Consider the following 22,403-nt stretch of genomic DNA (forward strand, 5'->3'; position numbering starts at 1 on the left):
GCTGACACAGGATGCTTACGTCACGTGTCACCTACCAGAGTCGTACCTAGACGTATCAGGGGTCCCATGTCACTCCAACTGCACATACCCCTTAACATTACAGAGCGTCCATCAGTTTGAACAGTCCCCTGCTGACATGCAGGATCCATGGGTTCGTGAGGTTGTCTCCATACCCGTACACGTCCATCCACTCGATACAATTTCAAACAAGACTCGTCCGACCACACAACAACAGACCAATTCGTTGTTGATGGCCGGGTGAGGCGTAAGGCTTTGTGTCGTGCAGGTACACGGGTAAACGAGTTGGCTTTCGGCTACGAAAGCCCATCTCGATGACGTTTCGTTGAATGGTTCGCACGCTAACACTTGTTGATGCCCGAGCACTGAAATCTGCATCAATTCGCGGAAGGATTGCACTTCTCTCATGCTGAACCATTCTGTTCAGTCGTCGTTGGTCCCGTTCTTGCAGAACCTTTTTCCGTCCGTAGCGATGTCGGAGTTTTGATGTTTTGCCGGATTACTGATATTCACGGTACACTCGTGAAATGGTCGTACGGGAAAATCCCCACTTCATCGTTTCCTCTGATATGGTGCGTCCCATCGCTCGTGCGCCGACTATAAGACCACGTCCAAACCCACTTAAATCTTGATAACAAGCCATTGTAGCAACAGTGGCCGATGTAACAACCGCGCCAGACACTTGTCTTATATAGGCGTTACCGACCGCAACGCCGTATTCTTCTTGCTTACATCTCTCTGTATTTGAATACGCATGGCTATACCAGTTTCTTTGGTGCTTCATTGTAGGTATTACTATAAAAGAGAAAGGTCTCCACCAACAACTGTAAAGTCTCCTAGGGACTATAGCTGAAACAGGGCCCAATTATTCAAGGGCACATGTTTAGCTACCTATGAGATTGGCTGGAACAAAATCTTTGAGAATATGCTATAATAATTACTAAAATCGATTAACAAGAAGTGGAATACTAGCGGGACAGCCAGAAAAGAATTTAACCTCTCATAGCCGTGGTTCTCATTCACGTATAATTTTTTTAAATCAGACAAGTGTCACCTTTGACTTTAAAATGAGCGGGATATAAGCAACATCGGTCCCACTTCGATCACCTCATATCCAGTGGGATGTCTTTCAACGACCACTTCAATATAAAAGTTAGTTTGCTGCACATATTTTTGAATTTTTTATAGACCCGTCAATAATATGTCTCATACTACAAATTGACAGACCAAGGTCATTGTTTGTCCACTCCCTTCAACCAACACGGATATTCAATCGACCAGTACCCAATGTTGCCAAGATGTATTTGCCCGTGGTATGTAACCGAAGTAAACAGTGCATCACTTTATAATTTTCGTGTTCTGCATTCGGAGAATTGTCGCAGGTTCTGAAAGTCATTGCTAAGAAACTAATGATGAAGCAAAAGGCGGAGAGAGTTGAAGGTGCTGTAATGTAGTACTCCTTTGGCTGATTCTACTCGCACTACAGAGCGTTACCTCTGCTAAAATGCTATCTCCATTTCCTTCTAGGTTCCTGCTCTCTTTTTTTGGTGTATTGTATTTCTTGCAATGGCACTGTCTCAGATCTTGAGCGTTAGGCACGATCAGAGCCATTCTCATAAAACAGCCGCACTGCTTCTCTACAGGTTTGGCGACATCTGCCATAAACGAAATCCATATCCACTTTTCCGACTGTCGTATAGATTGTAAAGGTCTGAACAGTTTCAGTAGCAAGTTGTCTGATCGCTACACGAACCGTACCTGATTTACGTGTTTACTTACATTTAATACAGTAGAGCACAAATTGCTGTAGCTGATGGGACAGCAGTTCGTGATGCTTTTACGTTGTTAGCATTTAATCAAACTCCACTCAAGTTGTTTGGTTGCAGTCCTCTTCGAAGGTCCTTTTTTAATGCCGGCCGGTGTGGCCGAGCGGTTCTAGGCGCTTCAGTCTGGATCCCCGTGACCGCTACGGTCGCAGGTTCGAATCCTGCATCGGGCATGGATGTGTGTGATGTCCTTAGGTTAGTTAGATTTAAGTAGTTCTAAGTTTGGGGGACTGATGACCACAGCTGTTAAGTCCCATAGTGCTCAGAGCCATCCTTTTTTGATTCCGCAGAAAGAAGTTGTAAGTAGGCTGTTTAGGTTTATATATTGGTAACGCCACGTAGCGCTCTGTATGAAAATAACTGGCTGTGCTGTGTGCAGTCTGTGGCTGGTTTGCATTGTTGGAATTCGATTGTAGTGTTGGGCAGTTGGCTGTTACCAACGCGTAGCGTTGCGCAGTTGGAGGTGAGCCGCCAGCAGTGGTGGATGTGGGGGGAGAGATGGCGGAGTTTTGAGAGCGGGCGATCTGGACGTGTGTCCATCAGAAACAGTACGTTTGTGAGAACGGATGTCATGAACTGCTATATATATTATGACTTTTGAACACTATTAAGGTAAATATATTGTTTGTTCTCTATCAAAATCTTTCATTTGCTAACTATGCCTATCAGTAGTTAGTGCCTTCAGTAGTTTGAATCATTTATTTAGCTGGCAGTAGTGGCGCTCGCTGTATTGCACTAGTTCGAGTAACCAAGATTTTTGTGAGGTAAGTGATTTGTGAAAGGTATAGGTTAATGTTAATCAGGGCCATTCTTTTGTAGGGATTATTGAAAGTCAGATTGCGTTGCGCTAAAAATATTGTGTGTCAGTTTAAGCACAGTCATTTATAATTTTTCTAAGGGGTCGTTTCAAAGTGTACAGATCCTTTCAAAAAAAAAAGGCGATGTCATAGATCAGCAGTCACGAACGTTATAAATTACTTACATAAGTCGGAAAATTCGTAATTTTATCTACTGTAACTGATTCGAAACTGCACTTCCATATATTACACATTCTGGATTAAATTTCGGTGCTGTTATGTCCTGCATATCTATGCTGAATGTTAATTACAAAGAAATATCTGCAACTTGACCTCATATTTTAAGGAGAAGGGAGCGCACTAGCAAGATGTCAGCCGCATCTGTCGAAAAAATTTGCTTCATAATTCTGACAGTACGGAGTTATGACCTGAATATACAGTCTTTAGGTTTTCGCTGCCCCAATGCAGCCGCCAAGTGCCCGAGCGCAAAGTACTGTACGGTGGAGTGAGCAAGAGGCTCGTGAAAAAATATTCTGACATTTGTAACATTCTTTTATCATTGTGTTAGGTGTTGAAGGAGAAGCTGGTGCCACAGACTTCTTTCTTTTGAACATTTCTATGTTTCTGTTTACAAACGCAGTGTAAAGGACGAAACTAATGTGTGTGTGTATTAAACAAGTAGCGTAGTTCAGTTTGGCTATCGACATCTTTGTTGACCGTAGTTTTTTTGGACTTTAAGCGGGTACTGCTAAAAGGAAGTACTTTTGCGGAAGACGTGGTATTTTTCAGCGTGATTCGCATGCTTAAATTGTACGTCTGAATTCATTAACACCGTTCCATAACAATTTTTCAGGTTCTTCTATTCACTCATTTTGATTTTGAGGCGTATGTGTGGCTACAGATTGTCAGTAGGAGTATATTGTTAAAATAATATTGCACGTGAACCTCCTGGCGGACTAAAACTCTGTGCCGAGCCGAGTCAAACTCGGGGTCTCTGCCTTTCGCGGAAGCAAAGGTTCCTATTTCGAGTCTCGGTCCGTCACACAATTGTCTGCCAGGAAATTTTATATCAGCGCACTCTCCGCTGCAGAGTGAAAATTTCATCTCGAATATTGCACGTATATGTGCGTAAGTATGACATATTACATACTCATGTTACTTACTATGGCTCACGTAAAATGAATTATTTTCGAACAATATTTTTAATACTTTGGGCACATGTGTCCGTCTTCAACTTTTGTAGTCCTGTCTTCCTCAGTTGCGTGTAACATTACGGTATGTTGATAATTTTTACTTATGGACCGTCTAGCAAACATTGGCATCAGTCATCTAGAAAATCAGATATTTGAAAAGATAACCACTAATGAAAGTTTCAAAATCATATATTGGTACAGATACGTGGATGACATTATTTGTCTGGTAGATGAGCCAAGTGAAAAAAATAGATGAACTCCATTCGGAAATAAACAAAGCTCATCAGAACATAGAATTCACACTTGGAAAAGAACAAGAAAATCAAATAAATTTTCTTGTCCATTATAATTATCCGGGCTGTTATGCCGTGGTCGGTTGATGAATTCTGTGGTGATTCCCAACGTTTCGTCTCCAACTGCGGGAGACATCTTCAAGGGGGTCCGTAGCTTGATGGAAGGTCCAACACACACACTGGCTCGCTACTGACTGCCGCTAAATTCCGTGTCCGCGCGGCCCCGCGCCGCGGCGTGACGTCACGTGTTTTGAAAACGTCAGTGCAATTGGCCGCTGTCCGTCGCCGTCGATCGCCGTTGCCATCACCCAGTAGTGGACAAGTGGTACACATCTTCTTTAACACCGGCATCCATATACCGTTTAATTTGACGCCCTCCTCCTTTCGGTTGAAATTATTTGGGTGTTTAGCGATTTCGATTGCCTCCCTGTATAGCCTTTCGTAGTATCCGCTCGTGGCCGCTAGTACTTGCGTCTCCTCGAAACGAATATTGTGGTTCCCTGGCTGGAAAGCATGCTCCGCAACAGCTGATCGTTCCGTTTCTCCTCTTCTACAATTTCCCTTGTGCTCTTCCAAACGTTTAGAAACAGTTCTTTTGGTGGTACCCACATAAACATCACCACAGCTGCATGGGATCCTATACCCTCCAGATTTTTCCAATGGTTTGCGAGCGTCCTTAGCAGGCCTAAGGTATTCCTGTATCTTCCTAGTGGGCTTGTAAATTACGGTAATATTCCGCTTCGTCAAGATCCTCCTTATTCTTTCCGTTACATTTTTAACAAACGGCAGGAAAACCTTAGATTTTGCAGTAGCCTGTACGTCAGTATGATTTCTGCGTGGCTGCCTCAACGCACGTCTTATTTCGGCGGACGAATATCCGTTCTTCGTTAGTGCATTGTGGAGATGTTCCATCTCAGCGTCGAGCAACTCAGGTTCACAAATATTTCTAGCTCTGTCCGCTAACGTCTTGACAACACCCCGCTTCTGTTGTGGGTGGTGGTTCGAATCCCGGTGCAAGTAACGGTCCGTGTGCGTGAGTTTGCGGTACACTGAGTGGGAAACGTTGAGAATCACCATAGAATTCATCAACCGACCACGGCATAACAGCCCGGATAATTATAATGGACATGATATTTCCGGTCGTGAAAGTTTACATTTTAGTATAAATTTTCTTGACATTACAATAAAAAAAGAAAATGGCAAACATACATTTAACATGTTTAGAAAACCAACAGCCACAGACACAATAATACATTCGACATCCAACCACCCCCACAACCAGAAACTTGCAGCACTAAGACACATGTGACGTAGATTAAACAGAATCCGACTCAGCAAGAGAAACTACGAACAAGAAATGAGTACAATCATACAAATAGCTAGGAACAACGGGTACGACACACAAGCGGTACACGGATCAATCAAAAAATAAAAACACAAATACAAAACAAACAAAACATTTCCAGAATACAAGAGAACTCACAAGCTGAAAGCTTACAAACACACTCAACAAACACACACAATGACAACACCACACAGAAAAGAATCAGATGGTACACCATGACCTACACACATAAACTAACACACAGAGTTACAAACAACCTAAAGAGACAGGGCTTCAAAATAGCATACAAGCGTGGGCAAACCCTCCAATCACCCCTAAGCCAGCCAGCTATCAAGAGGGACAAATTCCCACAATCAGGAATATATAAACTTGAATGTCCAAGTTGTGATGCAGTATACATAAATGAACAAACACACATCAGCACAGGCTCCCTACTACACTTAATAAAGGAAATGATAACACAAAACAAAAAAACTCTTCCCCTTTCACCATCTGGGCACACACACACACACACACACACACACACACACACACACATACACAAACGCACACACAAATGCATACACGAATAGATCACAGATACTTCAATAATTACACTCGAAAGTTTGGCAATAACATTCGATCTTTGGCAAAAACATTTGACAGTCGGCAACAGAAACCAAAACATTGCATTGAAACAACCGTTCAGTTCATAGTGCTGTGGAATGTGGGAAAAAACGCAAATTGGCATTCATAAGAAGAAGAGCAACACCAAAAATGCAACAGGAGCGTAATATGTCAGAAATTGTCCACGCAACCAGTTCAAAACATTACTACTTAATAGGAAATACCAACCACCAGAACTGTTCATAACCAGTAGGCAGAGTGAAAAAAATGTAAATTAAATAGCAAACATATGTACATATTCCAGGCCACTGATGATGCCTTGCTGAAAATAAAGGCGAAACGCGTATGGTACCAAACTTGTGTTTTATTCAGTTGCTGTCAGACGGTCCATAAGTAAAAATTATCAACACACCGTAAGATGTGTCCATCTCTACACTCCTCTTCCCTAGCCTTCGACGTCCGTGAATAGGAGGGCTCTGGCTGTCACTCCGCTGTACAGTACTTCTCACCCTGGCATCAGGCGGCTGCGACGGAAGAGCTAGTGACAAACAAGTTTAAAAGCTGTACATTCAGAAGGTCATAACTGCGCACTATCAAAGCTGTGACTCAAATTTTCGCATGGGATCGACTGCACGGGCTGATGTCTTGATTGTGTGCTTGTTTTAACCACATTTATGAGCTCAACTTGGTGATGTTTCTTTGTCAGATTTTGAAGAGACTACGACAAATTCAGAATTGAAGGACGAGACCGACAGAGAGACTCCACATAATCAAATCTGTTCTCAATACCCCGAATAGAACTTTTCAAATACTTAAATAGGGGGAGAAATAATCGCATAATGTACGCTCCATGCTAGATTCCAAGAAGTAAGAAAAGACCTAGGCAACAGAGTAATAGAAAAATGATGGAGGACCATTCAGTAGTAAGTGTCAAATGGCTGATGACAGTAGTGACGACAACCTACAATACCTTAAACGAAATTCTGCGCTTGAACGGCGGATGCACCATGAGTCCCTCTTTTATTCGCACCGGAAAAAATGCATTTTAGGAAGAACATTTCAAAATCGTCCACGGAAAATAAGCAGCATTATCAGAGGAAACTGCAGTATCGTTGTATGATCTGAAAGCAAACACAGCATTACATCCTCGAGACAAAAACGCAAGAAAACAAATGCTTCAGTGGAATTGAAAATCCCTGGAAAAAGGAGGAAAATGTTTTACAGATGCATTCCCTCTTTTTGTGGTTCAATAGGTGTCGTCACGACCGATTGTTATAAAAAAGGTAAATAATGAGTTGACGGTTGTAACACCCTAATGAACCCAAAACCCAATTACGAGAGACCATCACGATGTAAAGTAGGGAAAAGTTATCCTGACAGGTGCGACAACTTTGCCGATGATATAACACCAGAAAGTCTTGATAAACACCTACATTAAGCATTACACAGTGTGTTTTGGTAGAAACGAAGAAGAAAGAAACGTCATCTTTAGTTATTTGCCAAACATCTAAGTAATAATTGCAAATTAAAATACCATGAAAGTTAAGTCCAAAGAAATGTCGGTTAGAGATAACTTTTATGTGGATGAGAGTTGTAAACGCAACGAAGAAATTCAATGTGTCTACAATACGAATTCACGGAAAAAGTAAGTCGCTTGCTAGCTATCGTGCTATCAAGTCATACGAGACCAGCTCTTGCCATAGTTGAGCGAACGGAGCGAGACGAGATTGTTTTACTTTCAAGAGTCGTTGTTGCGTGACGTAGAGGTACGGATTTTGTGAACTGATATTCAGACTAGAGACTTGAACCGAGATAGTAAGCTGACTGTGTATACCGAGTTGTTGGACTTTATTAACGGATGTAGGCAATATTGGACTCAACATTCATATAAGTGAACTTATAGAAAGGAATGGACAAAGTTTCAAAAGACTATAATACACGTTTAGTCTCGAGTAGGAGACACTGACACGAATACATGAAGAAGATACAACTACACCGAGGGTTAAAGTTGTCGTAACTCTCACGATACTTGAAACTAACAGAACTGCCAGTGCTAATTAACCGTGTGCGCGTGTGGCGTGATGTTTATAAAGTGTTTACCGAAAAGGAACAATAAAATTTTTCATCAAAAGTGGAAATTCAACGCGTCACCTCCATCATTCTATGAATATTTGTTAATTGCTCATTATAAATTAATGAACAGTGACTATTTAGCTTGGAAGTAAATTCGTGGACTGTTAGTTGTGACAAGGAAGGTTTGAAGATACATAATACTCAAGATAATTAAGACATTGTTAAAGATTATCTGTGGATCTCGCGTCATATAGAGCGAACAATTACTTAGCAACGAACAAACAACGACCAATACGAACTGCAATTGAACATTTTCCTCGCTTTTGGTGATGTGGAAGATGCGCATGAGGGAAGATTCATCAATTATTGCACTAAAGTGTTAACCGGGCACATAATAATTCAACTTCAAACCATAAGAGAAAATCAGAGTGCGCAGTTCGCATTAATACGGAAACTGTGCGGACTCGCAATCGAACTTTAATAATTACGCGAGGAACGATTTCCGAAGAGCTTTTTCAGATCCTGTCTCTCGTTAACCGACGGAGACAGCCATCATCCCGCATCGCGTCTCGACTCCACAGACCGAGCTGTAGCAGTAACAGCTCCACGGCTCCACGGCGTCTACAACACCAGCACGCGGCGGAGAGGGGACGTCACACGGTGTATGTCCTTCTTTTGAGAGACGGTTGCGCGACTCGGCTGTTCGATACACCTTTCAGCCGTCAAGTTTCCAAACTTCTATTTGGCTACCAGTTCCGGCGATTTACTACTCCATCTTCGGTTGCTTATGATTGAAGAGATCGCTATAGCAAGCAGAAATCTACTAATACCAGTATTGCTGGCTCCTCTTTTGACCGGAACCGAGGTAAAATCTTCCTAGACGTCGGTCAGGGGATGAAGATGGTATAGTATATCGCAGAAACTGGTAGCCTAATAAAATATGTATGAAAAATAAACGGCTGACATGTTTGATTTGACGTCCTGTAATGAGTTGAAGCATAAGTGTCGAAGTGTCTGCTCACACGTTGGTCGTTTCGACTGAAAACCAGAGCGTGTGAAGCATTTGAACAGTTAGATACACACGGTTCTCTTCAGATCTGACAACGTATGACCTTTTATTACAAAAAGAAAGCAGCCTGGAAGACATTTTCACCAAACTAAAGTGTTATCTGTACCGTAAATTACCGTTAGGCAGCAATGTAAACCAGTTTGTTTTCTGAGGGAATGAAACATTGCGACTCTAGCTGTTATACAGTACTGGCAATTAAAATTGCCACCAGAAACATGACACGCTACAGTGGCGAAATTTAACAGACAGGAAGAAGATGCTGTCATATGCAAATGATTAGCTTCTCAGAGTATTCAAACAAGGTTGGCGTCGGTGGCGACACCTACAACCTGCTGACATGAGGAAACTTTCCAACCGATGTAACATACACAAACAGCAGTAGCCTGGCGTTGCCTGGTGAAACGTTGTTGTGATGCCTCGTGTAAGGAGAAAAAATTGGTACCATCACGTTTCCGACTTTGATAAAGGTCGGATTGTAGCCTATCGCGATTGCGGTTTATCGTATGGCGACATTACTGCTCGCGTTGGTCGAGATCCAATGACTGTTGGGAGAATATGGAATCGGTGGGTTCAGGAGGGTAATACGGAACGCCGTGCTGGACTCCAACGGCCTCATATCACTAGCAGTCGAGATGGCAGGCATATTATCCGCATGGCTGAAACGGAATAGTGCAGCCACGTCTCGATCCCTGAGTCAACAGATGGGGACGTCTGCAAGACAACAACCACCTGCACGAGCAGTTAGACGACGTTTGCAGCAGCATGGACTATCAGCTCGGAGACCATGGCTGCGATTACCCTTGACGCTGCATCACAGAGAGGAGCGCTTGCGATGGTGTACTCAACGACGAACCTGGGTGCACGAATGGCAAAACGTCATTTTTTCGGATGAATCCAGGTTCTGTTTATAGCATCGTGATGGCTCATCCATGCTTGGCGACATCGCGGTGAACGCACATTGGAAGCGTGTATTCGTCATCGCCATACTGGCGTGATGGTATGGAGTGCCTGCCATTGGTTACACGTCTCGGTCACCTCTTGCTCGCACTGACGGCACTTTGAACAGTGGACGTTACAATTCAGATGTGTTACGACCTGTGGCTCTACCCTTCATTCGATCCCTGCGAAACCCTATATTTCAGCAGGATAATGCACGACCGCATGTTGCAAGTCCTGCACGGGCCTTTCTCGATACAGAAAATGTTCGACTGCTGCCCTGGCCAGCACATTCTCCGGATCTCTCACCAATTGAAAACGTCAGGCCAATGGTGCCCGATCAACTGGCTCGTCACAATACGCCAGCCACTACTGTTGATGAACTGTGGTATCGTGCTGAAGCTGCATGGGCAGCTGTACCTGTACATGCCATCCAAGCTCTGTTTGACTCAATGCCCAGGCTTATCAAGGCCGTTATTACGGCCAGAGGTGGTTGTTCTGGGTACTGATTTCTCAGGATGTATGCACCCAAATTGCGTGAAAATGTAATCACATGTCAGTTCTAGTATAATATATTTGTCCAATGAATACCCGTTTATCATCTGTATTTCTTCTTGGTGTGGCAATTTTAATGGCCAGTAGTGTATATTCATTTCAGTAGTAACTGCTGGACTGAGTCAGTGTCCCCCTTAGCTGATTGCGAGTCCACGTGCGTCCTGCAGCGCAGTAGAGCTGTCTGGAGACGTTTACCACCGCGGGCCTGGCAGTGTTGAGCGAGCAGGTCGTGAGCTTCTTCCCTAGAGGGAGGGTACGTCTTTGTTTTGTCCTGCGACGCCGTCAGCTGCGGCGGCGGCCAGGATCCGCTAAAGGCAGCCAGAGGCAGCTTCTGGAAGCGGCGACCCGCTCTTCTTGTTGGCACCGCCGGCCAGGTGGTGCAGCCACCCTGCCCTGCGGCTGGCCTTGAACTGGCTGCGCCAGGGCAGAGCCACCTATAAGTACACGGACGCGACCCCGGCGCCGGTAGTCAGTCCCTCAGCACCGACGACAAACCTATCTGCTCCGTCATGTTCAAGGTGAGTAGCAGCGCTTCAGGCCCCTCAGTGGAACGAAGGATTACGTGCACTAACGAAAAAACGAAGTTTTTCTTGTTCATCGTATTTATTAACTGATTTTTTTTCCAGTCGCTTTGCATTCAAAAACTCGATTGCTTATTGTTCAGCCGCCCTAATGGGGTGCATGAATCAGTTGACAACCGCAAACTTGTGCTGTCTCATACAACACCCGGGATATACAGGGTGGTCCATTGAACGTGACCTGGCCAAATATCACACGAAATAAACGTCAAACGAAAAAACTACAAAGAACGTAACTTGTCTAGCTTGAAGGGGGAAACCAGATGGCGCTATGGTTGGCCCGCTAGATGGCACTGCCATAGGTCAAACGGATATCAACTGCGTTTTTTAAAATAGGAACCCCCATTTTTTATTACTTATTCGTGTAGTACGGTCCGGACACTTGGATGATATCGTCCAGGATACCGAGCAGCATACATAGCACACGCCCGTTGGGCATTTTCATCACAATAATCATACATCAACACGATATCGACCTCTTCCGCAATTGGTAAACGGTCCATTTTAACACGAGTAACGAATCACAAAGGAAATATCGTCCGCACTGGCGGAATGTTACGTGATACCACGTACTTATACGTTTGTGACTATTGCAAGCCATCTATCACAAAGCCAAAAAAGTGGTCCAACTAAAACATTCATATTTCTTTACGTACTACACGAATAAGTAATAAAAAAAGAGAGTTCCTATTTTTAAAAAACCAGTTGATATCCGTTTGGCCTATGGCAGCGCCATCTAGCGGGCCAAACACAGTGCCATCCGGTTTCCCCTTCAAGCTAGACGAGTTTCTTCTTTGTATTTTTTTCGTTTGATGCTTATTTCATGAGATATTTGGCCCGGTCTCTATCAATGGACCACCCTGTAAATTTCTGATCTGATGGACAAACTATCTTCTGCTAACTAATTCTAGCCGACCTTCAGTGTCATACCCCATTCTCCAGCTCCGTACTCTGTTGCGACAGAATTGTGGCATTCTTCTACCTTACAGCAACGTATTTCAACACCCGGTGGCAAGGAGACATTAATCGTCGTCCATTTAAATGACTATAATTCGGCAAAAAGTTCTAACTACCCTTCCAGCTGCTGGCGAATACTCCTTTTTCTTTCCATTTCAGGGTGTTCTTCCCACCTCTCCTACCCTCACCCCTGCAACACACACACACACATACATACACTTTCATCACTCAAAAAACATGATTTTGCAACCTCCTACTGATTTGCTTACTACCTCTTTACAAAGACATTTTTTTCCCTGCAAAAACGTCCTCCGCCTACTGTTCACACCTCATAACTTACTGGAGTGACCATTTCTCAAAACATCTACATCCATACTCCGCAAGCCACCTGAGGGTGACGGAGGGTACTTTGAGTACCTCTATCGGTTCTCCCTTCTATACAAATCTCGTATTGTTCGTGGAAAGAAAGATTGTCGGTATGCCTCTGTGTGGGCTCTAATCTCTCTTATTTTATTCTCATGGTCTCTTCGCGAGATATACGTAGCAGGGAGCAATATACTGCTTGAATCCTCGGTGAAGGTATGTTCTCGAAACTTCAACAAAAGCCCGTACCGAGCTACTGAGAGTCTTTCTTGAAGAGTCTCCCACTGGAGTTTCTCTATCATCTCCGTAACGCTTTCGCGATTACTAAATGATCCTGCAACGAAGCGCTCTGCTCTTCGTTGGATCGTCTCTGCCTCTTCTATCAACCCTATCTGGTACGGATCCCACACCAGTGAGCACTATTCAAGCAGTGGGCGAACATGTGTATTGTAACCTACTTCCTTGGTTTTCTGATTGCGTTTCCTTACAATACTTCCAATGAGCCTCAGTCTGGCATCTACTTTACCGACGGTCAACTTTATATGATCATTCCATTTTAAATCACTCCTAATGCGTACTCCCAGATAATTTATGGAATTAACTCCTTCTAGTTGCTGACCTGCTATATTGTAGCTAAATGATAAAAGATCTTTCTTCCTATGTATTCGTAGCACATTACATTTGTCTACATTGAAATTCCGTTGCCATTCCCTGCACCATACGTCAGTTCGTTGCAAATCCTCCTGCAATTCAGCACTATTTTCCATTGTTACAACCTCACAATATACTGCAGCATCGTCCGCAAAAAACCTCAGTGAACTTCCGATGTTATCCACATGGTAATTTGTATATATTGTGAATAGCAACAGTCTTACCACACTCCCCTGCATCACACCTGAAATCACTCTTACTTCGGAAGACTTCTCTCCATTGAGATTGCCATGCTGCGTTCTGTTATCTAGGAACTCTTCAATCCAATCACACAATTGGTTTGATAGTCCATATGCTCTTACTTTGTGTGGGGAACTGTATCAAACGTCTTGTGGAAGTCAAGAAAACCTGGGAACCCGTGTCTATGGTGCTCTGAGTCTCGTGGACGAATAGCGGGAGCTGGGTTTCACACGATCGTCTTTTTCGAGACCCATGCTGATTCCTCCAGAGTAGGAAACGTCTGTTTTCAAATTTCTGTATTCTACTTAGTACCCTCATTGCGTAATCGTACGTAAACGAAGAAATTTTCCTCCGGGGGCTGTTATTTTATGAGTAAAGACACATTATACTTCATTTTATTTTTAGTAGAGCTAAGTATCCTAGCCTCTCTGCATCTGAGATTTGCGATTTCGCTTTTGCACCGTGTAGCTGGAGTCAAGAAAAACGACTTATTCCGTTTGTTATCCCAGTTACCTTTGTGTCTGTGAAAATGCCTTCGGAACAGTCAGATAGCCAGCGGTTTCTTCTATTCTGATGCGAGATGGTCCGGTTTCTTGCAGTCACCCATAAACAGATACAGAAATATCGTGGTGGGTTTGCTGTCGTTGCAGAAGCAGCTCAGCATGGCATCGTTGTGCAGCTGCTGCACTGCATTCAGCGATGCCGTACAAGAGGTGCGTACTGAACAACGGTTGGTAACTAAAGCTATCCGTACTGCTGTGTCTTAGCGTCAACAGATAACTAACACTACCGGAAAAACTAAGACGAAAAGTAAAGTTGGCCTTGCATTTGTCAACAAGTACCGTGAGTGAATGGAACAAGTCTGAATCCAAAAAAGACAGTTCGTGTCACTGTGCCAATATATACAACAAATTAAAACTCGTATACGTAACTAGTGAAGTGGAAACTTTAATGGCGTTGTAAAAGCCTTAAAATAAATGGGACGCATTTCACATACGGACTTCCCACCATTCACAGTTGTGCCGATACCTACTGTAGTTGTGTGAAACTCTTACGCACTTCATTACACGCTATCTACTTTGATGTTTGGAATATAAGCCAAGTAGTTTTTATTGGGACGTAGTTTGATAAGGCCAAAGGGGTCGAAATGAGCTGATTGCTTAGAAGAGAAATAGAGTGCTTATTTACAGAATAGAAGACAACAGCGAAAGGAAGAAAGTGACTTGATTTAAATATAATGTCATGAAAAATACACCTGCGAATATGTTACGCAACGCAACCCACTTCATAGATCATGGGAGATGGTACTTCAGATTGATATTAGCCACTCTCTGGCCTTTGCCGTTAATAGAGCACAGTGACCCTGATGTATATATATTTTGGTTATAGTTTAAACTTTCGCTCCATGAGCCACTGTAAACAGAAAATGATTTACCGTATGGGTGTCTAACTTCATGGAAATGATGTTCAGACTGTGCGCTGCAGGTTTTGTGTTTTCCGTAGTGTTAGTCATGACTTAAGGTTATGCACGGGTGCTGCTAAGGCGACATAGCATTGAAACGCAAGCATCAGTATGCGTTAAAATCGCAGACAGTCGCCGACCGGGGTGGCCGAGCGGTTCTAGGCGCTACAGTCCGGAACCGCGCGACTGCTACGGTCGCAGGTTCGAATCCCGCCTCGGGCATGGGTGTGTGTGATGTCCTTAGGTTAGTTAGGTTTAAGTAGTTCTACGTTCTAGGGGACTGATGACCTCAGAAGTTAAGCCCCATAGTGCTCAGAGCCATTTGAACCATTTTGCAGACAGTCAACATGGGCCCGAACAAGGTTTTACATGTGAAGTTTCTTTATCAAAAGAATTGTTGTGCTTTGCGCAAATACCTACGCATTAAAGTAATACGGAGAGGTCCTCGTTCCGCACTGTGGATGTACATTATTCTGAATTTCGAATTAACTTACGATTAGGGAATTGCGCTTGGGAGGGGTCGACGGCCAACTGCACCACAAATTGAAGACGTTTCAGTTACCATTGCTGAGAATGCTGGACGCCATGTGCGATACTCAAGCAGTGAACGGCCTGTGTCACGACAGCTGAACATTTCCATGAGTGCTGCGAACGAGTGTGAAATTATGTCTCTTGTGCGGATCCACGCTGTCGCGGATGCAGATACACGTCACGCTGAGAAATGTTCGCAACCTGGAAAGTAAATATGGTACACAAGTAACATATGTTTCCCTCTCATGTGGAAACTATAATTTGTTTCCCTCGACAGGTTATTCGTTATTTCTCTTCTGCATGTCCTTAAAAATTCTTCCACATAGTTTCATTGTCTTACGATCACTTGTTTTTCATGGTACCCTCTCAAGTAGTGGAAGTTTAATCATAACCACCCTGCATGACGGTGGATTCGCTTTCATGAGAACTGCAGTTTGTCTTCAACATATCACTGATTTTAAACTTTAATCATCTTTCCTTCATACTGGTGTACAAAGACACGGGTAAATGTAGACAACCTTGTGGTTGGGGCAACCACAGCTATTAGTATTCCTCTTGGGTATTAATAACCGCTTCAGCTGCATGTTGGTCTTTCATTACTGTACCACTACCGGTTCCGTGGCATTAAGGCCACATCATATGATTAAAACATTAGAACCGTAAAGCTCGCAATCTTTTATCCCAACATTCGTTGTCCGACAAATACAAAACACGGCTAAAAGACGGTATGTCATGGATTAAACACTGCCAAAATTCAGCTGAAGCTGTCATTAATACCCAATACGGTTAAATGTATTTGCACACAACATAACTATTCCTATCTTGTTCTTAGGGTCCTTGCGTGAGATGCACCATGGGTTCGACGGAAGGCTGCACCGTCTCCTTTGAATAACCGTTGCTCAAATGGCTTTTTCTCATTTTTCAGCATAAACGCCTGAGCGTCTGTAATATTTTCCTCTTTCTTATAGGGAGCTGTTTCGATCTTGCCACCGTGTATCAAAACTCCTTTGATATTACCTATCAGACCTCCTAAAACTGGCGTAGCATAGTAGAGAACATCACATCAGCAACTTGTATGCTGTTTCCCGAGAACTCGTATAACATGTCAAGTCTTCCCTTTGACTTTCATGATTTAGCAGCAGCGAAAAAGTTACTGTACGTTACTTACATTTTAATGAATAAAAACAGTATCATTTCAGTTAGCTTTTCACGATTCCTGCCTTCTTTTGCACCGAACAAGTTGAAGACTTTCATGATGACACAGTCTGATTTAACAAAGTCCAGTTTTAACCAACCAATTTCGACACTTTTGATTGCTAAGCGCCGTTCTCCTACAACGTTTTCGGTTTCATATACAGAAAGCTGTAGTCCCGCAACGGGTCAAGTGTGTGGAATATCCAAACGAAAGAAAGCTAGATGTGATACGGCAAAAACTACAGAACATAGCGCTCCAATCCACAGGAATATGACTCGGTGTACGATATGTTTAGTCTCACAGCCGAAGGGGAAACCACTAGCTACACAAGATACACTGGAAGTTTATTTTTCTTCAACAAATGCACGATACGATAACTGTTAGTGTCAAGAATATGGATGTATAAAAGAGGAAGTCGTTCAATCACACTCTTACGAATAGAGAGATTCAGTTATATCTGTGAACTGATCACACCTGACAGGTCAGAAATGAATCTTCTGTTTTTCACGGATTTTTAAGATTTTGCAACGCATTACACTCCATAAAAACCACTTATAAACAGCCTTAAATTACTCCAGCTGTCAGAGGTGGATCTGGGTTTGATTCGCGGCGTGGCCAAGTAACTCTCCTTACTGTAAAAACTGACTGCCTATCTCTCAGCCTCGCGAGCACAAGTTCAAGAATTGCTAGCGACTTTGAATTCAGATTACGGAACAAAACATCAGAATCGCTCACGCAACTCTGGTGTATCATGCCATTTTAACAATTTTTAGTTACCTCTACGAAGCCTAATTAAGACATGTGACATGTAGATTGTGGCCCGCAGAAGAACAAAAAAAGGGAAAAAAAACAAATTCTCTAAAATTGCTCTGACTGTCTCATTCGAATTTCGCTCGTAACCTAAGTCAGAAGGTATATTACAAACCGTTCAATATTTTAGAGCCGCACCCTTCGATTTATGCAACATCTATGTCTAATACTGCACTGTTTGTTACCAGGTCCATGAAGTCGTATAGTCCTATGTATTCGAATACGCTTATGAACGATGCAGTCACACTTGTAAATTTCTGAATGCAATAAAACTTTAAAAATACCAGGCAGGGGCGAAAGAGATGATTTTTTTTGTCTGGTTACATGGAAATGAATATAAATATACATATGTAACTGCCAGAAAACAATCTGAAGATGCACCTGAAAAGATTCGAAAACCGGCTTATGGAATAACAAATAACTGTTCCAAAAAGACTGGTTGCAGTTTTACGAATTTGCATTCAATTAATAGACACGGGTTCTAAAATATCCATTATGGATAAGCTTTATCTGCTTTTAATATGCAGCGCGGAGGTTCGAGTCCTCCCTTGGGCATGGGTGTGTGTGTTGTACTTAGCATAAACTACACTCCTGGAAATGGAAAAAAGAACACATTGACACCGGTGTGTCAGACCCACCATACTTGCTCCAGACACTGCGAGAGGGCTGTACAAGCAATGATCACACGCACGGCACAGCGGACACACCAGGAACCGCGGTGTTGGCCGTCGAATGGCGCTAGCTGCGCAGCATTTGTGCACCGCCGCCGTCAGTGTCAGCCAGTTTGCCGTGGCATACGGAGCTCCATCGCAGTCTTTAACACTGGTAGCATGCCGCGACAGCGTGGACGTGAACCGTATGTGCAGTTGACGGACTTTGAGCGAGGGCGTATAGTGGGCATGCGGGAGGCCGGGTGGACGTACCGCCGAATTGCTCAACACGTGGGGCGTGAGGTCTCCACAGTACATCGATGTTGTCGCCAGTGGTCGGCGGAAGGTGCACGTGCCCGTCGACCTGGGACCGGACCGCAGCGACGCACGGATGCACGTCAAGACCGTAGGATCCTACGCAGTGCCGTAGGGGACCACACCCCCACTTCCCAGCAAATTAGGGACACTGTTGCTCCTGGGGTATCGGCGAGGACCATTCGCAACCGTCTCCATGAAGCTGGGCTACGGTCCCGCACACCGTTAGGCCGTCTTCCGCTCACGCCCCAACATCGTGCAGCCCGCCTCCAGTGGTGTCGCGACAGGCGTGAATGGAGGGACGAATGGAGACGTGTCGTCTTCAGCGATGAGAGTCGCTTCTGCCTTGGTGCCAATGATGGTCGTATGCGTGTTTGGCGCCGTGCAGGTGAGCGCCAAAATCAGGACTGCATACGACCGAGGCACACAGGGCCAACACCCGGCATCATGGTGTGGGGAGCGATCTCCTACACTGGCCATACACCACTGGTGATCGTCGAGGGGACGCTGAATAGTGCACGGTACATCCAAACCGTCATCGAACCCATCGTTCTACCATTCCTAGACCTGCAAGGGAACTTGCTGTTCCAACAGGACAATGCACGTCCGCATGTATCCCGTGCCACCCAACGTGCTCTAGAAGGTGTAAGTCAACTACCCTGGCCAGCAAGATCTCCGGATCTGTCCCCCATTGAGCATGTTTGGGACTGGATGAAGCGTCGTCTCACGCGGTCTGCACGTCCAGCACGAACGCTGGTCCAACTGAGGCGCCAGGTGGAAATGGCATGGCAAGCCGTTCCACAGGACAACATCCAGCATCTCTACGATCGTCTCCATGGGAGAATAGCAGCCTGCATTGCTGCGAAAGGTGGATATACACTGTACTAGTGCCGACATTGTGCATACTCTGTTGCCTGTGTCTATGTGCCTGTGGTTCTGTCAGTGTGATCATGTGATGTATCTGACCCCAGGAATGTGTCAATAAAGTTTCCCCTTCCTGGGATAATGAATTCACGGTGTTTTTTTTTCCATTTCCGGGAGTGTAGTTTAAGTGAGATTAAGTAGTGGGAAAGCTAAGGGACCGATGACCTCAGCAGTTTGGTCCCATAAGACTTTACCACAAATTTCCTATTTTTTGCTTTTAATTTTTTTAACGGAAATATGACAACGCACAGAACTGGCTTCGAAACTGTGTCTTTTAGTGTGAATTCTGTGTTTAAAGCGTCAGCAATCAACAAATTTTATTTTTGTAGTTACGTGTTAATATTCACTCGGCAATGAGTTTAAACGGAAATCTAAATTGTGTGAGAGTAGGAACCAAATTCGCAAGCTGTCATTATCCCATACAACCAAGCTTTCGTCTAATCTGTTGAAATACTCTATGCTAACCTAGAGTATCGGGTTCACATGCAACAGTTTGCGAATCCACTAGTTCACAAATGTGATAATAGAATATCTGATGGGGTTCAATAGATAGTCATCTCTAAAAACATTATTGTTTAGCAAAAGCCACTGACGATGGCACGGAGTTAGAAAGACTTTTCAATTAAAGCAGTCGAAATAAGGGATTTTTTAATTACTTTTTTGTCCAGAAACATAATGGATCTCTCTATTGCAATCATTTACGCAACGAAAACAAGTGAAGAGTAAAATCAAAATTTTAAACATTATCACACTTATAGGCTATTTTCTGGTCTTAGTTTTTCCACTTCTTCATTTTTCAGGATGTAAGTTGAGTAATACATGATCTAAATTCCACTTTCTTTCTCACACACATTCTTTTAACGGCAATATTCACTTGCTCTGCTTTCTTTTGAGTTTCATTTCTGACATAATTCGACACACTGATAATGTTGTTGTGCTTACTATTTTGTCATTATAATAATAATTATTATTATTATTACCATTCCTTTTGATCACACCATTCTCGTCATTTGGTTTGCAGTTACTTCCTTCAATTTTTCATCTTGAAAATTAAAAGTAGTTCTAAACACTACCTCCATCTGACACACTCTTTAAATGCATACATACTTTCTCTTCACTTCCACTCATGTCCTGAGTTCTAGACAGCACCTCCACTCCAGTCATGAGCTTTAAAGTAAAGAATTATTCGCACTGAATTTCTGGTGGAATCGCTCCCATTGGAGTGTGGATATGTAAACTTCACCTTAACAACAGATACTTATACAACTACATATAAGCCAATTTACTGAATTTCCCCTTGTACTGCTCCCACTCTATTGATTAGGTACGTGCTCTATCCGCCTCCCACACAGAATCCTGGACTTCTGCTTTTACTACTCCTACCCTGTTGCTTAGTTACAAACTCCATCTACCTCCTGTACGCATTTCCTGTATTTCTGCTAGTACTGGTTCCACTCTATTGCTTAGTTACAAACTCCATTTTCTTCTCACTCATTTTCTGAATTTCTGCTTGTACTATTCCCACCCTGTTGCTTAGTTACAAACTCCATCTACCTCCCATACACATTTCCTGCATTTCTGCTAGTACTGCTTCCACTCTATTGCTTAGTTCCAAACTCCATTTTCTTCTCACTCATTTTCTGGATTTGTGCTTGTACTATTCCCACCCTGTTGCTTAGTTACAAACTCTATCTACCTCCCATACCACATTTCCTGCATTTCTGTTAGTACTGCTTCCACTCTATTGCTTAGTTCCAAACTCCATTTTCTTCTCACTCATTTTCTGGATTTGTGCTTGTACTATTCCCACCCTGTTGCTTAGTTACAAACTCCATCTACCTCCCATACACATTTCCTGCATTTCTGCTAGTACTGCTTCCACTCTATTGCTCCCACAGACATTTTCTCTACTTCTCATTCGCATTTCCCGGGTTCCTGCCGTACTGACCCTACTCACGTGCCACGCGCTGCCCACAGCTCGCCGCCCTCGCGCTGCTGGTGGTGGCCGCCGCCTCGGCGGTGCCGGTCATGGTGGAGGAGCGCTCGTCGCAGATGGACCCGGGCACGGGCGCGGCCGTGACGTCGACGGTGATGCAGCAGCGCTCCGGCGGCAACTTCGCGTACACGGTGCACGAGTCGCGGCAGTACCCGGGCCCGCTGGTGCCGGCGCCCATCGTGCCCGCCGTGCAGGCGCCCGTGGTGCCGCTGCAGGTGCCCGGCCTGCAGTACGCGCTGCCGCAGGCCATCGTGCCCGGCGCCGCCGCCCCCGCCGTCATCGCCGCCCCGTACGGACACCTGCCCATCCAGAAGATCTAGCCCGCTGACCGACGATGCCGTTCACCTGCTGCTGTCAACTATCACTGCCTGCATCTGAATTTAGTCTTGTACCCCCAACTTTTATGGCCTCAATAAATACATTCCTAGCACTACTACATCGAATTACTCACTCATTCATATCAGGTGCTAGCATATTAATTATTTTTTTCGTTACTTCGCCGCTAAATATACTGGGAAAACCACAATGGAAGAGCCGGCGGTTGTGGCCGAGCGGATCTAGGCGCTCGAACTGCGCGACCGCTATGGTCGCAGGTTCGAATCCTGCCTTGGGCATGCATGTGTGTTTTGTCCTTAGGTTAGTTTGGTTTAAGTAGTTATAAGTTCTAGGGGACTGATGACCTCAGATGTTAAGTCCCATAGTGCTCAGAGCCATTTTAACCAAGTTCTAAGTTATAGGGGGTTGATGACCTTAGATGTTAAGTCCCATAGTGCTCAGACCCATTTGAACCATAATGGAAGTCAGCACAAAGGAAAAAACAAAGTTGAAAATTTCATTCTTATTTACTAGATCACTAGTTTCGGATCCAAAACCCATCTTAAAGTCATCCAGACAGTCAAAATAGTATTTCCCAAAATGTAATAACCATATCTGGCAAGCCGGCCGTTGGTGGCCGAGCGGTTCTAGGCGCCTCTGTCTGGAACCGCCCGACGGCTACGGTCGCAGGTTCGAATCCTGCCA

At 44.0% G+C, this 22,403-nt stretch overlaps 1 protein-coding gene across 1 annotated transcript; it reads left to right on the plus strand.

Moving 5' to 3' along the window:
* Nucleotides 1-11,071: 11,071 nt before the first annotated feature.
* LOC126418567 (uncharacterized) lies at nucleotides 11,072-21,819 on the plus strand. Its single transcript, XM_050085384.1, has 2 exons — nucleotides 11,072-11,229; nucleotides 21,365-21,819. The coding sequence occupies exons 1-2, from the start codon at nucleotides 11,221-11,223 to the stop codon at nucleotides 21,701-21,703; spliced, it is 348 nt and encodes a 115-aa protein (XP_049941341.1). The 5' UTR covers nucleotides 11,072-11,220; the 3' UTR covers nucleotides 21,704-21,819.
* Nucleotides 21,820-22,403: the final 584 nt, after the last annotated feature.

The sequence above is a fragment of the Schistocerca serialis genome, chromosome 9 (assembly GCF_023864345.2).
Source record: "Schistocerca serialis cubense isolate TAMUIC-IGC-003099 chromosome 9, iqSchSeri2.2, whole genome shotgun sequence".
Taxonomy (NCBI): Eukaryota; Metazoa; Arthropoda; class Insecta; order Orthoptera; family Acrididae; genus Schistocerca; species Schistocerca serialis.